Genomic DNA, 15,310 nt, shown 5'->3' with positions numbered 1-15,310 from the left:
AGCTGTGGATGCTTCATCCCTGGAAGTGTTCAAGGTCAGCACTGGATGGGGCTTTGAGCAGCCTGATTTAGTGAAAGCTCATGGGAGAAGGGTGGGACTAGATAATCTTTGAAGTTCCCCTCCAACCCAAACCGTCCCGTGCAGATTCTACCAGGTTCTAAATTATTTGGTGTTTAAACCACCAAACCTTACTCATTAACCATGTGGTAGTTTTTTAACTGAGTGTGATCCCAAGCCCTTCATCAGTGATGTTTGTAAGGTAACAGAGTGACAAAGAACTTGGCAGGGAGAATAGACAGGGTGTGCTGCCTTCTTTGACAACCTAGTCCAAAGAAGAGTGTGGATTTCTACTGTGGAGATTTCCCTGCACAGCAGAAGAAATCTGGAATCCATATACTACAAACAAACACTAATAACAATTATGTACAAAAGAGCAATTGTATGATTTTTTACTTTTGCACTGAGACTATTAAAGTCTTCTCAATGTGGACCTCAACTGTATGGTGGATGTTAAAGATTTATATTAAAAATGCAATTTTATTTTTTGTTTTTCTTTATAATTTAATGTTTGCATTGAAAAGAAAAAAAAACACTGGACAAAGACATTAAAATTATTTAGTCTGTGCTTCTAATTATTAGAGAACAGATTTGCAAGTTAAGCATGCCTTGTAGCTTTTAATTTTCAAATATCAGGGGCAGCAAATGGATGCTGGTTAAGGCTGTCTGCTGGCTAGGGCAGTAAAAGCTTTTTTCAGCTAGAAGCTATTCCTCCACATAGCAAATCCTTCCCTCCCTGCAACAGAATATGAGAGGAAATAAATAGGTCAAGCTTGTGTTGCTAAGGCACTCTGGGTTTGCAACCACAAATAAAAATAATTTAAAATAGTTAAACAGACATGCTTGAAAAATTAATAATAGTTATCCTTTCTATTTTTCCAGGTTTTCTCAGTGCTTTTCCTCCTATGAGTGCTTCACTGTGTTGTGACTGAGTATAAAAAACAAACCGGCACTAAGAACTGATTAGCAACCGTACAATAACAAAACAGCAGCCTTGTGGGAAAAATTATCTGATTTACGTTTCCAGGGGAGCATTAGGAGAAACCCAAATTAAAATTATTTACTAGAAAACCTTGAAAATTCAGCAACACTGTTTCTTCTAATTAGCTACTGTGATCAACCCCCCCTCCTGAGTTGACGGTTGCCTAGACTCTCAGGGAAAAAGAGGACAATCCTATCTACGTGCAATTGGTAGCCCAGATCCCTCTCCCAGCTCTCCTTACACTGTAATTCTATAGTTGGCATACTATGGCAAAGGTGTACTTACAAAACAAATTTTAAATTTATAGTCACAATAATTAGAACTCTTTCCCATTGTGTTTCCAGGCATTATTAGAAATGGGAACAAAAAAACTTTGCATAAAATATCTTACTCCACACTTGGAGAAATTAACTGAATTAGGTGGCACAAATTAAAGTTTCTATTCATAAAGCAGTTATTAATTTTACAGCCTTTCCAGCTCCTTTGTGCTCTTTTTTTCAGTGGTGAAAAAGAGATTTAAGCAGGTTATTTGGGTTAGAGTGAAAAAAACATTTCTACAAGCTCTTCCTCAACATTTGATCCAGTCCAGAGGACAGCTTAGCAGAAAAATAGAATCTGAATTTTGGACTTTACGTGCTGCACTTGGCACATCTGGAGTGTGCTTTACTGGGGCATGACACTGGAAAGGAGTCAGCACACCTGGCTTGGGCATTCACAGATGGCATGGCCTCAAGCTACTCATTTGCCTTTTGTGCCTGCTCTTTTTTTATGACATACCGTACCATACGATGTCATTCTTGGCAAAAAAACATGGGGGGCAGTTGGGGTGGGGTGTGTGTCCAAAGTAGCCATTGCTCGGGGACCGGCTGGGCATCAGTCTGCTGGTGGGAGGTGGTGACTGATTGCCTTCGCATCGCTTTTTCTTTTATCAGTCTTCATTTATTAAACTTGACCCACTTTTCCCCCCTCGCTTTTGCCTTCCGATTCTCCCTCTGTGCTGCTGTGGGGAGTGAGCGAGTGACGGCGTGGGGTTAGTTGCCAGCCAGGGGCAACCCACTGCAGCCTCAAACTGTCGTAGACCATGGATGTCTATTTAGAGAGCATTGCTATATGCTTGTTCTGTCCTTCTGGTCTGCTCTATCTGCTACATCTTTATCTGTTTTATTTATTACCAGCAACAGAATAGATGGCTGTGAACAGTCTTGTCCAGTACAGCCATTTTAGATTCTTACATGCTTACTCTTGCAACTATCTGTGTGGCATTGCTTGATTTCTGCCTTTATTTTACAATTCTTTTTCATGTGCTGGTAACTTTTTCAATAGTGGTTGGAGTTAGGGCTAGATCATCCTGACTCCATGATCTACTAAGATCAGCTTTTCTTTATATAGAAAAACACAGCTTCCTTATGAATGCCTCACAAGCCACTCAAAGAGAAATTCAGAGAGGTTTTAAAAAATTTATGGGATTTTTTTAACACAGTGCTAGGAACTGGACAGAAATGAAATTGTTCCTTATTTAATGGAGTTTTACCAACAAAACTTACCTCCATTTAAACTGTATTCAGCAGGGACTCGGGTCATTGCAGCAGGAACATCCAGTCCCTTCAGGTTGACTCTGTTTTCCAATTAGTTTTATAGTTATGTTCATGTACATATTCATCTGCTTTTCCTCATCCAGAAAACTCATTCTCCACACAGGATGGGCAGCTTTTGAATTGACAAATTCTTGCTTACTTATGCATTGTCTTTCTGTAGCTTTTGATACTCATCATGGCTGATATGTTGGTGTTCTCTGGTGGCAGGCAGCAAGGTGCCAATCTGGATAGAAACTTTAGGCTCCAGATCTCTTTTCATGTGTTCTGAGTCCAGTTTCCCAGCTGATATCAAAAGCAGTAAACAAATCTGGTTAGTTGCTAAGCTGGTCAGCTTGTCCACTCCCACAATGTGAGGTTGCATCTATAGATATTACCCACAGTTGCTTCTCCTACCAATGAAAACTACCCTGGAAATCAGGGAGAGAGGAGAGAAGAATGGGTAAATGACATCTTCCCAGTGTGGAAGTAAGCCTAAAGAGACTCAACCCACTGAGACCATGATAATGTTTGGTACTTAATTCTGCATGGGAATTTAGGGACATTACATGATACTCTCCCACCATCCCTCCCTTTCCAGAAACCCCATGAAAACTGAAGGTCTTACAGGACCACTTCCAAGGAAACTCCAGAACAGTTGGGAAGACATGAGGCTGTCTCAAGACCAGCACCTGCCAGTCTGCACTGATAGGGTTCTGTAGTGAGGCATCCATTAACTTGAAGTACTAGTTAATAAAGATATTAGATATAAGGATAATGCTTTTCTGAAGGCAGCCTCAAGCAGCCATACTCAGGCGAATGCCCAAGCTGGAAGGGACTGGCCTTATCCTAACAGCAATATTAAAAAAAAAATAAATCCTAACAGCTGAGGTGACACGCCATTGATTACGGAAGATAGGGAAAAGAGAAAGAAATAACGCTGAAGTTATTTCTGGATACTTGACTCGGTCTATAGCTGGAGTAGTATCTTCTCCACCTGCACCTTTACTCCTCTAGGAGGTTCAAAGCCAGCAGAGAGTAGGTGGCTCTGGGACATACATTAGATCCAAGAGTGCAAATTTAATTGCAGTGCTTGGATGTAGATTTTCTCACATAGAAGTGGACCGAGATTTATGATCCCTCCTTCACAGGATGGGTCCAAATTTCAGTACCCTCTTAGAAGCAGAGGAAGTTAAAACTGTAGTTGAATCGATGGCTGTTGCAAAGAAGAGATGAATAAACCCAGTACTTAAGAGGTGGAAACAGCTATAGAGTAAAAACCCCATCAGCCTCCTGAAATTTGGCACAGACAAACCATTTGAGGACTGAAAGCGGAGTACCGGTCTGAGCCTTTAGAGAGGGATGTTAATCGCTCCTACAGTTGAAGATGGCCCTAAATATTTCAGAGAAGGTAGCCAGAAGAACAGGTTGTGTGTGCTGTAGGAGATATACTTGGACAACTATCAAAGTAGGCTGGGGGGGGGAGCAGGGAAAAGGGGAGATCAGCCATAGGCCTTGAAGGTCATATGGTGAACCCCAACTTCCCTACTTCTCTTTCAAGAGAAGAAGCAATTGAGGGAGAGAAAAGAGGAGTCAGAAGGTAGAACACAGAAGTTAATCTCTTACCGCCTCATCCTCTAGCCTCCTGACCTTACCTGCATTTAGCAAGACAGCTTGAAAAGCAGCGAGGCTGCCCAGCCGAGAAGATTCCCGGCTGGCAAACAGCCTCTTGGACAAACTGCTGGTTGCTGCTTAGCTGGCACTTTGTAGCACAGTGTCCTGGACAACAGGACTAAGGAAACTTTGAAATGTAGGCATAGTTGTCACTACTTCTCTGTGGAAGATGTATGCCAGACTTCTTCTTCTGATGAGGCCAAGGTAGTGACCTGGCACAAGGTACCTGCTTCATCCCCTCTTGGCATGCACAGACAGAAGGTGCTGTAGACACTTGAAAGTGGAAGAGAGGAAAAAGGCACTTGATTTCTAAGGCTTTTGAATGCCTGGTGAGACAAATGCTGAGGCAACCACACACCTGTGGTAGAGACAAGCCATAGGGTTTCAGAAGCATGGTGAGAAGATGTTAGGAGCAAATGCACCTCTCAAGTGATGGGTAGCAGCTAGTAAGGATTTGCAAAGATATTCTCATATCCAGGAATAAGTGACTTTAAAAAGACATCCAATAGATTTTTAAAAATAAAGTGGCAAAATGGTGTAGCCTCCAGCCAACTTAAAATTATAACATGCTAGTGAATCGGATCTCATGATTTATGGACCACCCACTTCTGCTCTTATTGAGGAAATGCTTCATTAATACAAAGCTCCAGCTAGATTGGCCTACTGGATTTACTTGATAATTTTGAGAAATTAGGTTTGGGTGTCTGCATGAATTGGACTGGAAGGCCCTTTTTCCTGTTTAAAGACAGTAAGATTTATAGCTTTAAATGCTATGTAAATGTAAATGTTATAATGTTTCACAATCATGTATTTAAACACAGAAATCTGTTTATTAACCCAAACAAAACAGAGGAAATGATTCCAGCCCTCAGGTTTTGAATTCTCATTTAAATATGTGAACATCAGTCCACAACTTAGAGATGTTTGTGTATCTATGTACCTCCAAAATACTCATATTTCATAGGCTTTTTCACATTAATATTCACCAACAGTATCACAAAAGTTCTTTTTCTTTTACATAATTGTAAGCAACAGTAATTCTAGAAACACTAGAGAAAAAAAAGCATAGCAATGTCCACAGTTACAAGAAAAAGTGCACATTACTTGGTCACAATCACAGTCATTACTTGGAAAACTATATGTAACAAGTAGATATAAAATATCACTGATGCCTTAAACTCATTGTCAAAAACAGAATTACATAAAATTTTGTACATGAAATAAGGCAAATTTAGGAATGCACAAGAAACTTGTTATTCAACAAAAGCTAAACAACAGAACAGATAGTACAGTAAGCATAAACTAAAGTACTTTTTTTCTATATACTTAAAAATAAGCCTGCTGTAGTGCACAAAGAAAACACCATTAATGTGTAATCAATATTATAAAATAAGAAATAGAGGGGTTGGGAAGAGTGGGGAAGGGGAGAGAAGTGTTTTATTATAGTTGCAGCTGCATCCATTTACAGTTTTGTACAGGTTTTAGCTAGGCCTGGGAATTATACAAATCATACCAGAAGTGTCAATTACCTCCTCGGTAAGAATTTTGTTTAAATTAAGGAAACAAAAAATAAATACACACAAGAGTGCAAATTTTCAGATTGTCACTTGCAACCTCTTAACATTCATCATCTACATCCAATCACAACTAGAGGGACTTGTATAGGACAGCAGCAGTGATCATGGAGTTAGATGAGCTCACCATAAGAAATCAATTTTATCTTTTTTTTTTTCTCAATGATATGTCTTTTTTAAAAAACCCTCAACTCTTTATTAATTGCTAATAAAGCTGCAATATATTACAGAATGGAGCTGAGAATGGTATGAATGCAGGAAATGCATGCTTCCTTTGGAAAGTATTCCATACATGACAATTTACAGTACATGGGGGAAGAATTATCCAGCATCAAGAGTTACTCGTTGTAGAAAGAATATGAAGTTGGGGAGAAGGGCACAGTCAGGGGTTCAAGAGAGGAAGGGGGGACTTAAAATACCTCCTCAAAACATTTTCAGGACAAGTGAAAAAGTTTACCAAAGTAACAATGAAAAATCTTGAATGAAAACAAAAATCTTTTGTTTTGTTTTTTTATAAAAATTACATTTTTTTAAAATACAAGATCCTTTTAATTGTAATTGTGCCCTGTAGCAACAGGACATTTGGCAACGTTTTGCCATATACTGCAGCTTTAAGTCCAATGAGTCAGTATCACATTCCACTAATATTGCACTTGGATCTTGAACCATTTTTTTTAAAACCATCACAGCATCTTCTGTTTCCTCCACTTGTTAGAACGAGTTAATTTCTAGCCACTTTTTCGATATTTATGCTGACACACTAAAACAAAAGCAATAGGCTGGACACAGTAAAGTACCTCGGAAATACCAGAGGTCGAAGTTCACTTGAAGCACCTTAACACATCACTTTATGGATCAAGAACAGTGTGGCATTATGGTAATTAACTCTCCTAAAAGACTGTGCAGTAACTGAAGTGTGTGCTCTGGGAAATCAAAATGTCATTAGTGGAAACTCTGAGATAAGACCAGGCCAGTGTGAAGGTTACATGACTCAGTTCTGCTGCAAAATAAGGTTTTCCAGTTCATCTGCAGAACGCAATAAAAACGCGGCTGATTCTCGATACCCTGCCACAAGCTGCCTCACTGCATTTATTTCAGTTGGACTCAGCTGGGGTCTAGAGCTTGAACTACTGGAGGATCCAGAGCTGGTTGCTAACTGCCTCTTCATACTGAGATCTGTTGGACCTGCAGGTAACAAAAGAAAAGAAAAGAAGCTTCAGATCTGCGGCAAGAGACCTTTCACAGGTCTGCAGCCACAAATGCAGAGTAATAAAATCTGCTCTCAGCTGAGTGCCAATGAGAAGTAGCAGAAACAAGCAATAACTGTTCAGTTACCAGTTGCCCTGCCAGGAACCACAGTGATTTATATTTATATATGAAAGACACCCTTCAAGTTCTATTTACGCTACATGAGGGGCAACTCCACCGCCAGTAGAAAATCACCCTCTAGGGCGTATCCATACAGTGTAAGCCACCTGCACCCCAACACTGCCCTGGGATCTGATCCTGGTGAGCAGGCAGAAGATTCATCTGTGCCTCCCCCAGCTCCAGCTGCCATCGTAGGCTTCATGGCATTCTGCACATTTGCAGTTTTTATCAAAGAATAGAAAACTTATGTTCTCTAGATAACTATTTTCGCATTTTATGCTTAAATCAGCATGTGGCCAGATTGTGAATCCCTTACAGATGTAGATAAATAGTCATTCACTTGACTAGCCCTGATACCATGTGATCACTTGCATAAATAGCTAGTCATGAATGAGATTAGGCTGTGACAATCTGGCTGCTACATTGAGGAATTCACTATCATCTGTGGGGGCTGCATACAGCTGGCAATATACTGCAAGGATCTTGTGAGGCCTGAACACTGAATAGAGAATCTGCAGCAATCACTATGTTGCCTTGGCTTACAGCAATATGCTTAGCACTTTTCATCAAAGAATATTCTCAAGACCATGTATGCTGCATGCAGAAGACAGCATTCCTGAGGGTGGTCTGCATGTTACTATGATCAGCAAAACCATCTGCCATCATTAAGTTTGGCTTTGTGTGGAATTTCCCTGGTCATTTGGCCATAGTTATTAATCAGCTAAGATGTATGGTGCTTTGATGAGATGTTTCTTCCTGGAGCATAATCTGGACAGGTAGAATTGGACTGAGGACTTTTTTTAGACACACTAGAACACAGATGACAAGTATACTTATCAAGCAGTTTATTATGTGCCAATCTGGAAGAACATTATTCATTCATTTTGACAGTGTAGCAAATCACAGAATGGTCAGGTTTGGAAGGCATCTCTGGAAGTCATCTAGTGCAACCCCCTGCTAAGGTAGGTTCTCCTAGAGCAGGTTGCACAGAGTCACACCCTGGTGCATTTTGAATGTGTCCAGGGAAGGAGACTCCACAGCCTCCCTGGGCAGCCTGTGCCAGGGCTCTGCCAACTACAAAGTAAAGAGCATACTCAGATGGAGCTGCCTGTGCTGCAGTTCGTGCCTGTTGCCCCTTGTCCTGTCGCTGGGCACCGCTGAAAAGAGCCTGGCCCCATCCTCTTGACACTCACCCTTAAAATATTTGCAGACATTGATAAGGCCCCCTCTCAGTCTTCTCTCCAGGCTGAACAGCCCCAGCTCCCTCAGCCTTTCCTCACAAGGGAGATGCTCCAGTACCCTAACCATCTTTGTATCCCTCTCTAGTCGTTCCCCTTCTCTCCTGAACTGGGGAGCCCAGAACTGGACACAGCACTCCAGACATGGCCTCACCAGGGTAGAGCAGAGGGGGAGGACAGCCTCCTTCCACCTGCTGGCCACGCTTCTCCTGATGCACCCCAGGATCCCATTGGCCCTCTTGGCCACCAGGGCACACTGCTGGCTCATGGCCAGCGTGCTGTCCACCAGGACTCCCAGGTCCTTCTCCACAGAGCTGCCTCCCAGCAGGTCACCCCCAGCCTGTACTGGTGCGTGGGGTTGTTCCTCCCCAGGTGCAGGACCTCACACTTACTTCATGAGGTTCCTCTCTGCCCAGCTCTCCAGCATGTCCAGGCCTCGCTGAATGGCCGTGCAGCCTCCTGGGGTATCAGCCACTCCTCCCAGTTTTGTATCATCAGCAACCTTGCTGAGGGCACACTGTCCCTTCATCCAGGTCACTGATGAATAAGCTGAACAGGACTGGACCCAGCACTGACCCCTGGGGCACACCGCCAGCTACAGGCCTCCAGCTAGACTCTGTGCGGCTGATCACAGCCCTCTGAGCTCTGCCATTCAGCCAGTTCTCAACCCACCTCACTGTCCACCCATCTAACCCACACTGCCTGAGTTCACCTATGAGGGGAGACAGTGTCAAAAGCCTTGCTGAGGTCAAGGCAGACAACACCCACTGCTGTCCCCTCATCTACCCAGCCAGCCATTCCATCACAGAAGGCTGTTAGGTTGGTCAGGCATGATTTACCCTTGGCGAATCCATGTTGACTACTCCTGACAACTTTCTTTTCCTCCACATGCTTAGAGATGACAGCAAGGATGTGCTGTTCCATGACCTTTCCAGGGATGGAGGTGAGGCTGACTGGCCTGTGGTTTCCTGGGTCCTTCTTGCCCTTTTTGAAGACTGGGGTGACATTGGCTTTCCTTGAGTCCTCAGGTAACTCTCCTGTCCTCCATGACCTTTCAAAGTTGATGGAGAGCTGCTCAGCAGTAACATCTGCCAGCTCCCTCAGCACTCAGGGGTGCATCCCATTGGGGGTCCATGGATCTGTGGGTGTCAGGTTTGCTTAAGTGTTCCCTAACCTCATCCTCTTCAACCAAGGGATAGCCTTCCTTTCTCCAGACTTTCTCTTTTGCCTCCAGAGTCTGAATTCCTGAGGGGTAGCCTTGATATAAAGACCGAAGCAAAGAAAGCATTCAGTAACTCGACCTTCTCTGTATTCTTCGTCACCAAGGCACCCACCTCATTCAGCAGTGGACCCACATTTTCCCTAGTCATCCTTCTTCTACTGATGTACTTGAAGAAGCCCTTCTTGTTGTCCTTGACACCCCCCACCAGATTTAATTCCAGATGGATATTAGCCTTCCCCATCGCATCTCTGCATGTTCTGACAACATTCCTGTATTCCTCCCAAGCAGCCTGTCCCTTTTTCCACATTCTGTAAACTTCCTTCTTCCGAGTTTTGCCAGAAGCTCCTTGCTCATCCATGCAGGTACTCTGCCCTCTCTGTTTGATTTCTTACTCATAGAGGTGCACCTATCTTGAGCTTGGAGGAAGCGATGCTTGAATGTTAGCTAGCTCTCTTGGACCCCTCTACCTTCTAGAGCCCTAACCCATACAATTCCTCTAAATAGGTCCTTGAAGAAGCCAAAGTTAGCTCTCCTGAATTCCAGGGTTGCAATCCTACTTATTGCCATGCTTCCTCCATTCAGGATCCTGAATTCCACCAAGGCTGCCCCCAACCTTCACATCCCCAGCCAGTCCTGCTTTGTCAGTACAAGGTCCAGCAGCACACCTCGCTTTGGTGGCTCCTCTACCACCTGTGTCAAAAAGTTGCACCAATGCTCTGCAGGAACCTCCTGGACCATGCGTGCCTAGCTGTGTTGTTTTTTCAGCAGGTATCAGGGTGGTTGAAGTCTCCAGTGAGAACCAGGGCCTGTGATCGTGAGGCTACCTCCAACTGTCTGGAAAGGCCTCACTGAGTTCCTCTTCCTGATCAGGTGGCCTGTAGTAAATCTGTACTTCTGGAAGGCAGAAGATCAGACTAGCCTGATCTTAATCTTAATACTCTCCTGGAAATTGGGATCAAGTTACCCAAGTCAATGTATCTTGCTTTCCTATGAGAAAAATGTCACCTTTCACTTTCATCTGGACAATGTATGTCAATGCCAAGGCTATCTCAGCATTGGCTCACTGGATGGCCCTCGCTTCCTAAAGAGAGTGGAATAATTTTAATTTAGCATATTAAATTTTGGAATACAAAACACACCAATTCATACTTTAGATGTTCTCTTAAATAATCCCACCAGAATCACAAGATTCAAACCCAGACTCATTATCTTAAGCACTAATGGAAAGAGATGTACTGATTTTCAGAAGCTGAAGATCTGGTCATAAACCTTATTTATTTGTCTTTCTTTTATGCTTATGCAGAGATACAACTGAGACCACAAAGAACGTGGAGATCGCCATGTCCCCACACTGAAGTTAATGAAAATCTCCCCTTGCGTGAATGAAGGCAGAGCTGGGACTATGAAAAGAAACTACTTGAACAGAAAGGGTCCTATTACATCTTACTTCCTACTATGCAACTAGCATGACAGCACTTAGCCTTACAACTGTATTATCCAGCTTTACACTGGCATAAATGAACTGACTTTTAAGTAACTTCCAGCGTACAAAGGATAAATAAAGGACAATTAGCTCAGTGAATTTGTTTCAGTGTGACTGCACGCTGCAGGGAAACGATCACAGTGTGAAGAAGCTCAGAGGATATTTCTAAGTAAAATCTTAACCCAGCACAGAGAAGGAGGGTATACAAATCATAAAGCCAGCTGGACTGAATGGTTGTAAGAAGCCATTAAAGACTTCTGTATTTATTGGGTCAGTAGTGAAAAAGCTACCACTGACATATTGAGGGCATTGTGCTCCATATGAACCTACTTTAACTTTTATGTTCTTTCCTTGACTCTCATTCATGTGACAGCCAAAACCACACACACAATATATAGCATAACAGAGCTTCTGTGGCAGAGCACATCTTTTTCTGCAATAAAACTGAAGGGGTTTTCTCATTGGTAATCCAGATTTTTAAGTGACTGAATAAGATACTAAGTTTATTTCACTCATAAGTAGAAAATACATAGAAATGCGCTTGCTCACACCTCTGAGGTTTCCCTTACAAAAAACGATGAGTAAAAACAAATTAAAAGCACTGCTCTGAAAGGAAAACTAGGAGAACAGATGTCCAGCGAGCATAAATCAGTGTAACTCCTCACAAGTCCATAGGGTCACAGTGATTTACACAAACTAAAGATCTGGCCCTGTACTCCTATATGTCCAGATTAACTATCATGAGGGAAGTTTTTTTAACGCTTCAGGATATATAATTTTGAAATACTGAAGGAACTGGAAATAAAGTTCCATGCAAGTGCAAATCTGCAGTCTGCATTACACAAGAAACCATCAGGACCCAGAAATCCTCTTGGTCTGGGGGACTTGCGTTATATACAGAGCCCTTGGATACAAAGGAAATTAGAAATACTGGATTTTAACTTACCCCAGCTACTTCAAACTACTCAATTTTTTTAAAAAAACTCTATATACTAGGAAAATAAGATTTTGCTTCACTTCCCAAACTTCTTCCTTCTACTTAAGTCACAGTGCTGTCTTCCTTGCCCTCAAAGAAAAGCCTCCTGAGCAAAAAAGCAAAGAAATACACAAACACAGAAAGTGTTCATGTCTGTAGTTTAGGACAGCGAGTATGCTTGTGCCTTTTCAGGAAGGGAAGCTGCATGTGCTGCCAGCGAGCTGAACAGAAAGAGAACAAGCCACACCTGATGTGGGGATAAGGATTTTAGTTCTTTTAATTATGTTATGTGACATACATAACCTCACCTCCAAAGCTTGCCTATGACAGCCAAAGTTTTTTATCTGGAAGAATACCTCGCTCAGAGACTAGCTCCACGATGTATTATATTAGTCTCCACTTTTAATAGCTATGATAGACACTCACTGACAGTATTATTGATTCTTAAAATTTGTCCAGGCTGCTATATGCTAAAAAGGCTATAACTTATCTGTAGCTTCCTTATCATACCTGGTCGTTCAGAAAATAAGAAATAAATGCATCTTTATCTTATCGTGTAGATTTTTCCTCTGTGATTTTATGCAAATCAGCTACTGAAGCACAGGAACCTAAATCTTACTTATAAATATCCACCGCATTTCTTTAACCAGACAAATAAATCACAGATATTCTCAAGGCTTTAAATAGCTGGTTAAGCTTCGTGTACCGCTGTCCCCAGAAGCCATTACTACAGATGACTAAATCTGGAGAAAGCTGAACAGCTTCACCATGATTTTTTTTAATAACTACGCTAACTTTAAATAGAACTATTTCCTTAGTGTATTTAGTATTATTTATTAAGTTGCCAGTCTTCACAGGAACAAGTGCATCCTCATATAGAGGAAAATTTGAGTATTTTTGCAATTAATTTTGCAGTGTCAGGTTCCTCCAAGGTGACACTGCACATTTTAGCATACTGCTTCCTATCCTGGAGTACTTCGGAACAATTAAAAATCTTGACTAGGTATTTCTCTTGGTGTGTACTATTATAACTCACAATTGTCACCTCCCATGTTTTTATAACAGCACAACATTCTCTTAAGCAGTGGGTTAAACAAATTGCTGGGACAGATCCTTTCTTTTATACTCTTTCAGAAGACAGAAGTGTCATTCGTCTGCCTCTTGCTGAGGACACCTGACTGACTTACACTTTAACACAAGAATATTTTTCTATTTACCACCTCAGTCCAGTTACATAGACCTAATTTCCTCTACGAGGTGGAACTGTTCTTGTTGGAACCACATCCAGCTGAATATGAGAACGCTGAAAACCCACTCTTCACGTGCTAGACAATCATTTATCAAATTAGCTGCTAGGAATATCTGCCATTAAATACACTGCTGGACAAATGGCTTTTCTGTAAATTGCAAGACTTAAATGGAAATAGTTATTGCCTCATGCTCTACTCATTAGCAACATGATTTATATCAAATTCCAAAATATGGGTCAGATGTAGATGTGCTGTTACTGATTGCTTAGACACTGTCAACTGTCTCAGCAAAAATCCCTTAAGAATTGTATGCTGTCACTGGGCAGCTACCAATCTTATAATTAACAACTACTGAAAGAATAATATATGTGTCAATGACTTTCAAAATGGTTATAACTATTGCAGATGATATTTTAAAATAACAAAATTATTTTTTAAAATATGTGCTTAAGCACATGCTTCTACATTTTAACAATGGTTAAGCAATCTTTTTCATCAGTGAAGATGTAAAAAGCAGTGGCACTTATTTATAGAAAAATACATTTGTCCATGCTTTGAAATCGCTCTTGTGTATCTTTTCTATTGCACTTATTCCCCTCTGTCCCTTTTTTCCCCATGAGTAGCTTTAGAAGTGAGTGTGTACTGGATACTCATATACTCCAATAAAACTAAATATAAACAACTATCAAAATATGCTACTTTTTCCAAATCAGATGTATTTATTACTGCAAGAATGTTTTATTGTGATATTATGCATCTGTCAGTGTTTCTTTTCCTCCTGCCTTCAGAGAGCAGATGTGCCTAAAACTATTGTTTCAAAAGCCAGATCTCCGATCAAGAAAAAGGGACTAATGAATTGGACCTTTTAAGCTTCTTTCTCCCTTCTATGCCTTTCCCTCTGGAAAACAGACCTTCAGCTAGCTTAGCAGAAAAAACTGCTGTGTTGCCTGAGGAAAAAGATGTGAAAACACAGAAATGCCTATAGCCACTGAACATCATGCATTTTCACCAGTCAGCAAACACACTGGTTTGTGATGAAATGATTATGTGAAGTTATCCAGTAATGTTTCCTGTCCACCACAGGAGATTAATTATGTGGCATACACCTGTCTTGCCTTAATGGCTGTCTCCTGAGCTTTGTGCAAAGGTAGAAAGTAGGATACTGCCCAATATATCTGCAGACATTCCACCCCTATTCCTATGGTGGGAGCAGACTAATACTTGCACATGCCATGTATCCAGTAAGATGACGAGGAAGAGGAAGGGGGAACAGGAACATGGGGATGATCTTAATATAGAATTCAGCCACAATTTCCCAGTGAGAAATTCCTACCTTTGCCACAGCACAGGTCAAACCATTCAACCTCTCCCAATCCCATATTTTGACTTTTTTAAACAGGGCTAACACACTGTCTCAGGTTTCTAACCCTATCACTCTTGCTCTGTGTCTACTCATGCCCCACGCTCCAGCTGTGTTAGAGACAAGCTGATTTGTCTTTTACCTCTTTCTCCACTTTGATGTCATCAGGGTAGCAGTGAGAGCACAGAAATCTGTGCAAGAGTAGACATGTAAAGAAGAGCTGGAGAGAGCAACCACAGCAAAAATCCCCTACACATCATGGCCAGCCATGCTGTGGGTAACCCAGTCAGCACTTTTAAGAATTAGCTACATACTGGATATTCTCAGCTGGGCATTTTTTTTAACCTAGTTTACTGCCAAGAAGCCTCTACTGATCATGCCAATGCCAAGATTTTACAGAAGGTTACAGCTTCACCAGATTTGAGGGTGTGGAAATGAGGCACCCTCCCTACTGTCACATGCCAAAGTGGACAAGAGTGCTTGGCCCTCCTCTCCCTGCCCCAGAGCAGCACAACCATGCTGATCATTGGGGCTCAACAGCATCAGCTCCAGGAG

General features: G+C 41.7%; 1 protein-coding gene across 4 annotated transcripts in view; it reads right to left on the bottom strand.

Moving 5' to 3' along the window:
• Positions 1-5,094: 5,094 nt before the first annotated feature.
• NOL4 (nucleolar protein 4) overlaps positions 5,095-15,310 on the bottom strand; it is a 201,349-nt gene continuing 191,133 nt past the window's right edge. For all 4 annotated transcript variants that reach the window (XM_037381296.1, XM_037381297.1, XM_037381298.1 and 1 more), the window contains one exon: positions 5,095-7,043. In XM_037381296.1, coding sequence (XP_037237193.1) covers positions 6,850-7,043 — 194 coding nt within the window. In that variant the 3' untranslated portion in view covers positions 5,095-6,849. The remainder of the gene's footprint in view (positions 7,044-15,310) is intronic.

This window comes from Falco rusticolus, chromosome 3 (assembly GCF_015220075.1).
Source record: "Falco rusticolus isolate bFalRus1 chromosome 3, bFalRus1.pri, whole genome shotgun sequence".
Lineage (NCBI taxonomy): Eukaryota > Metazoa > Chordata > Aves > Falconiformes > Falconidae > Falco > Falco rusticolus.
The sequence above is the reverse complement of the archived record's forward strand: the minus strand, read 5'-3'. Positions and strand labels throughout refer to the sequence as shown.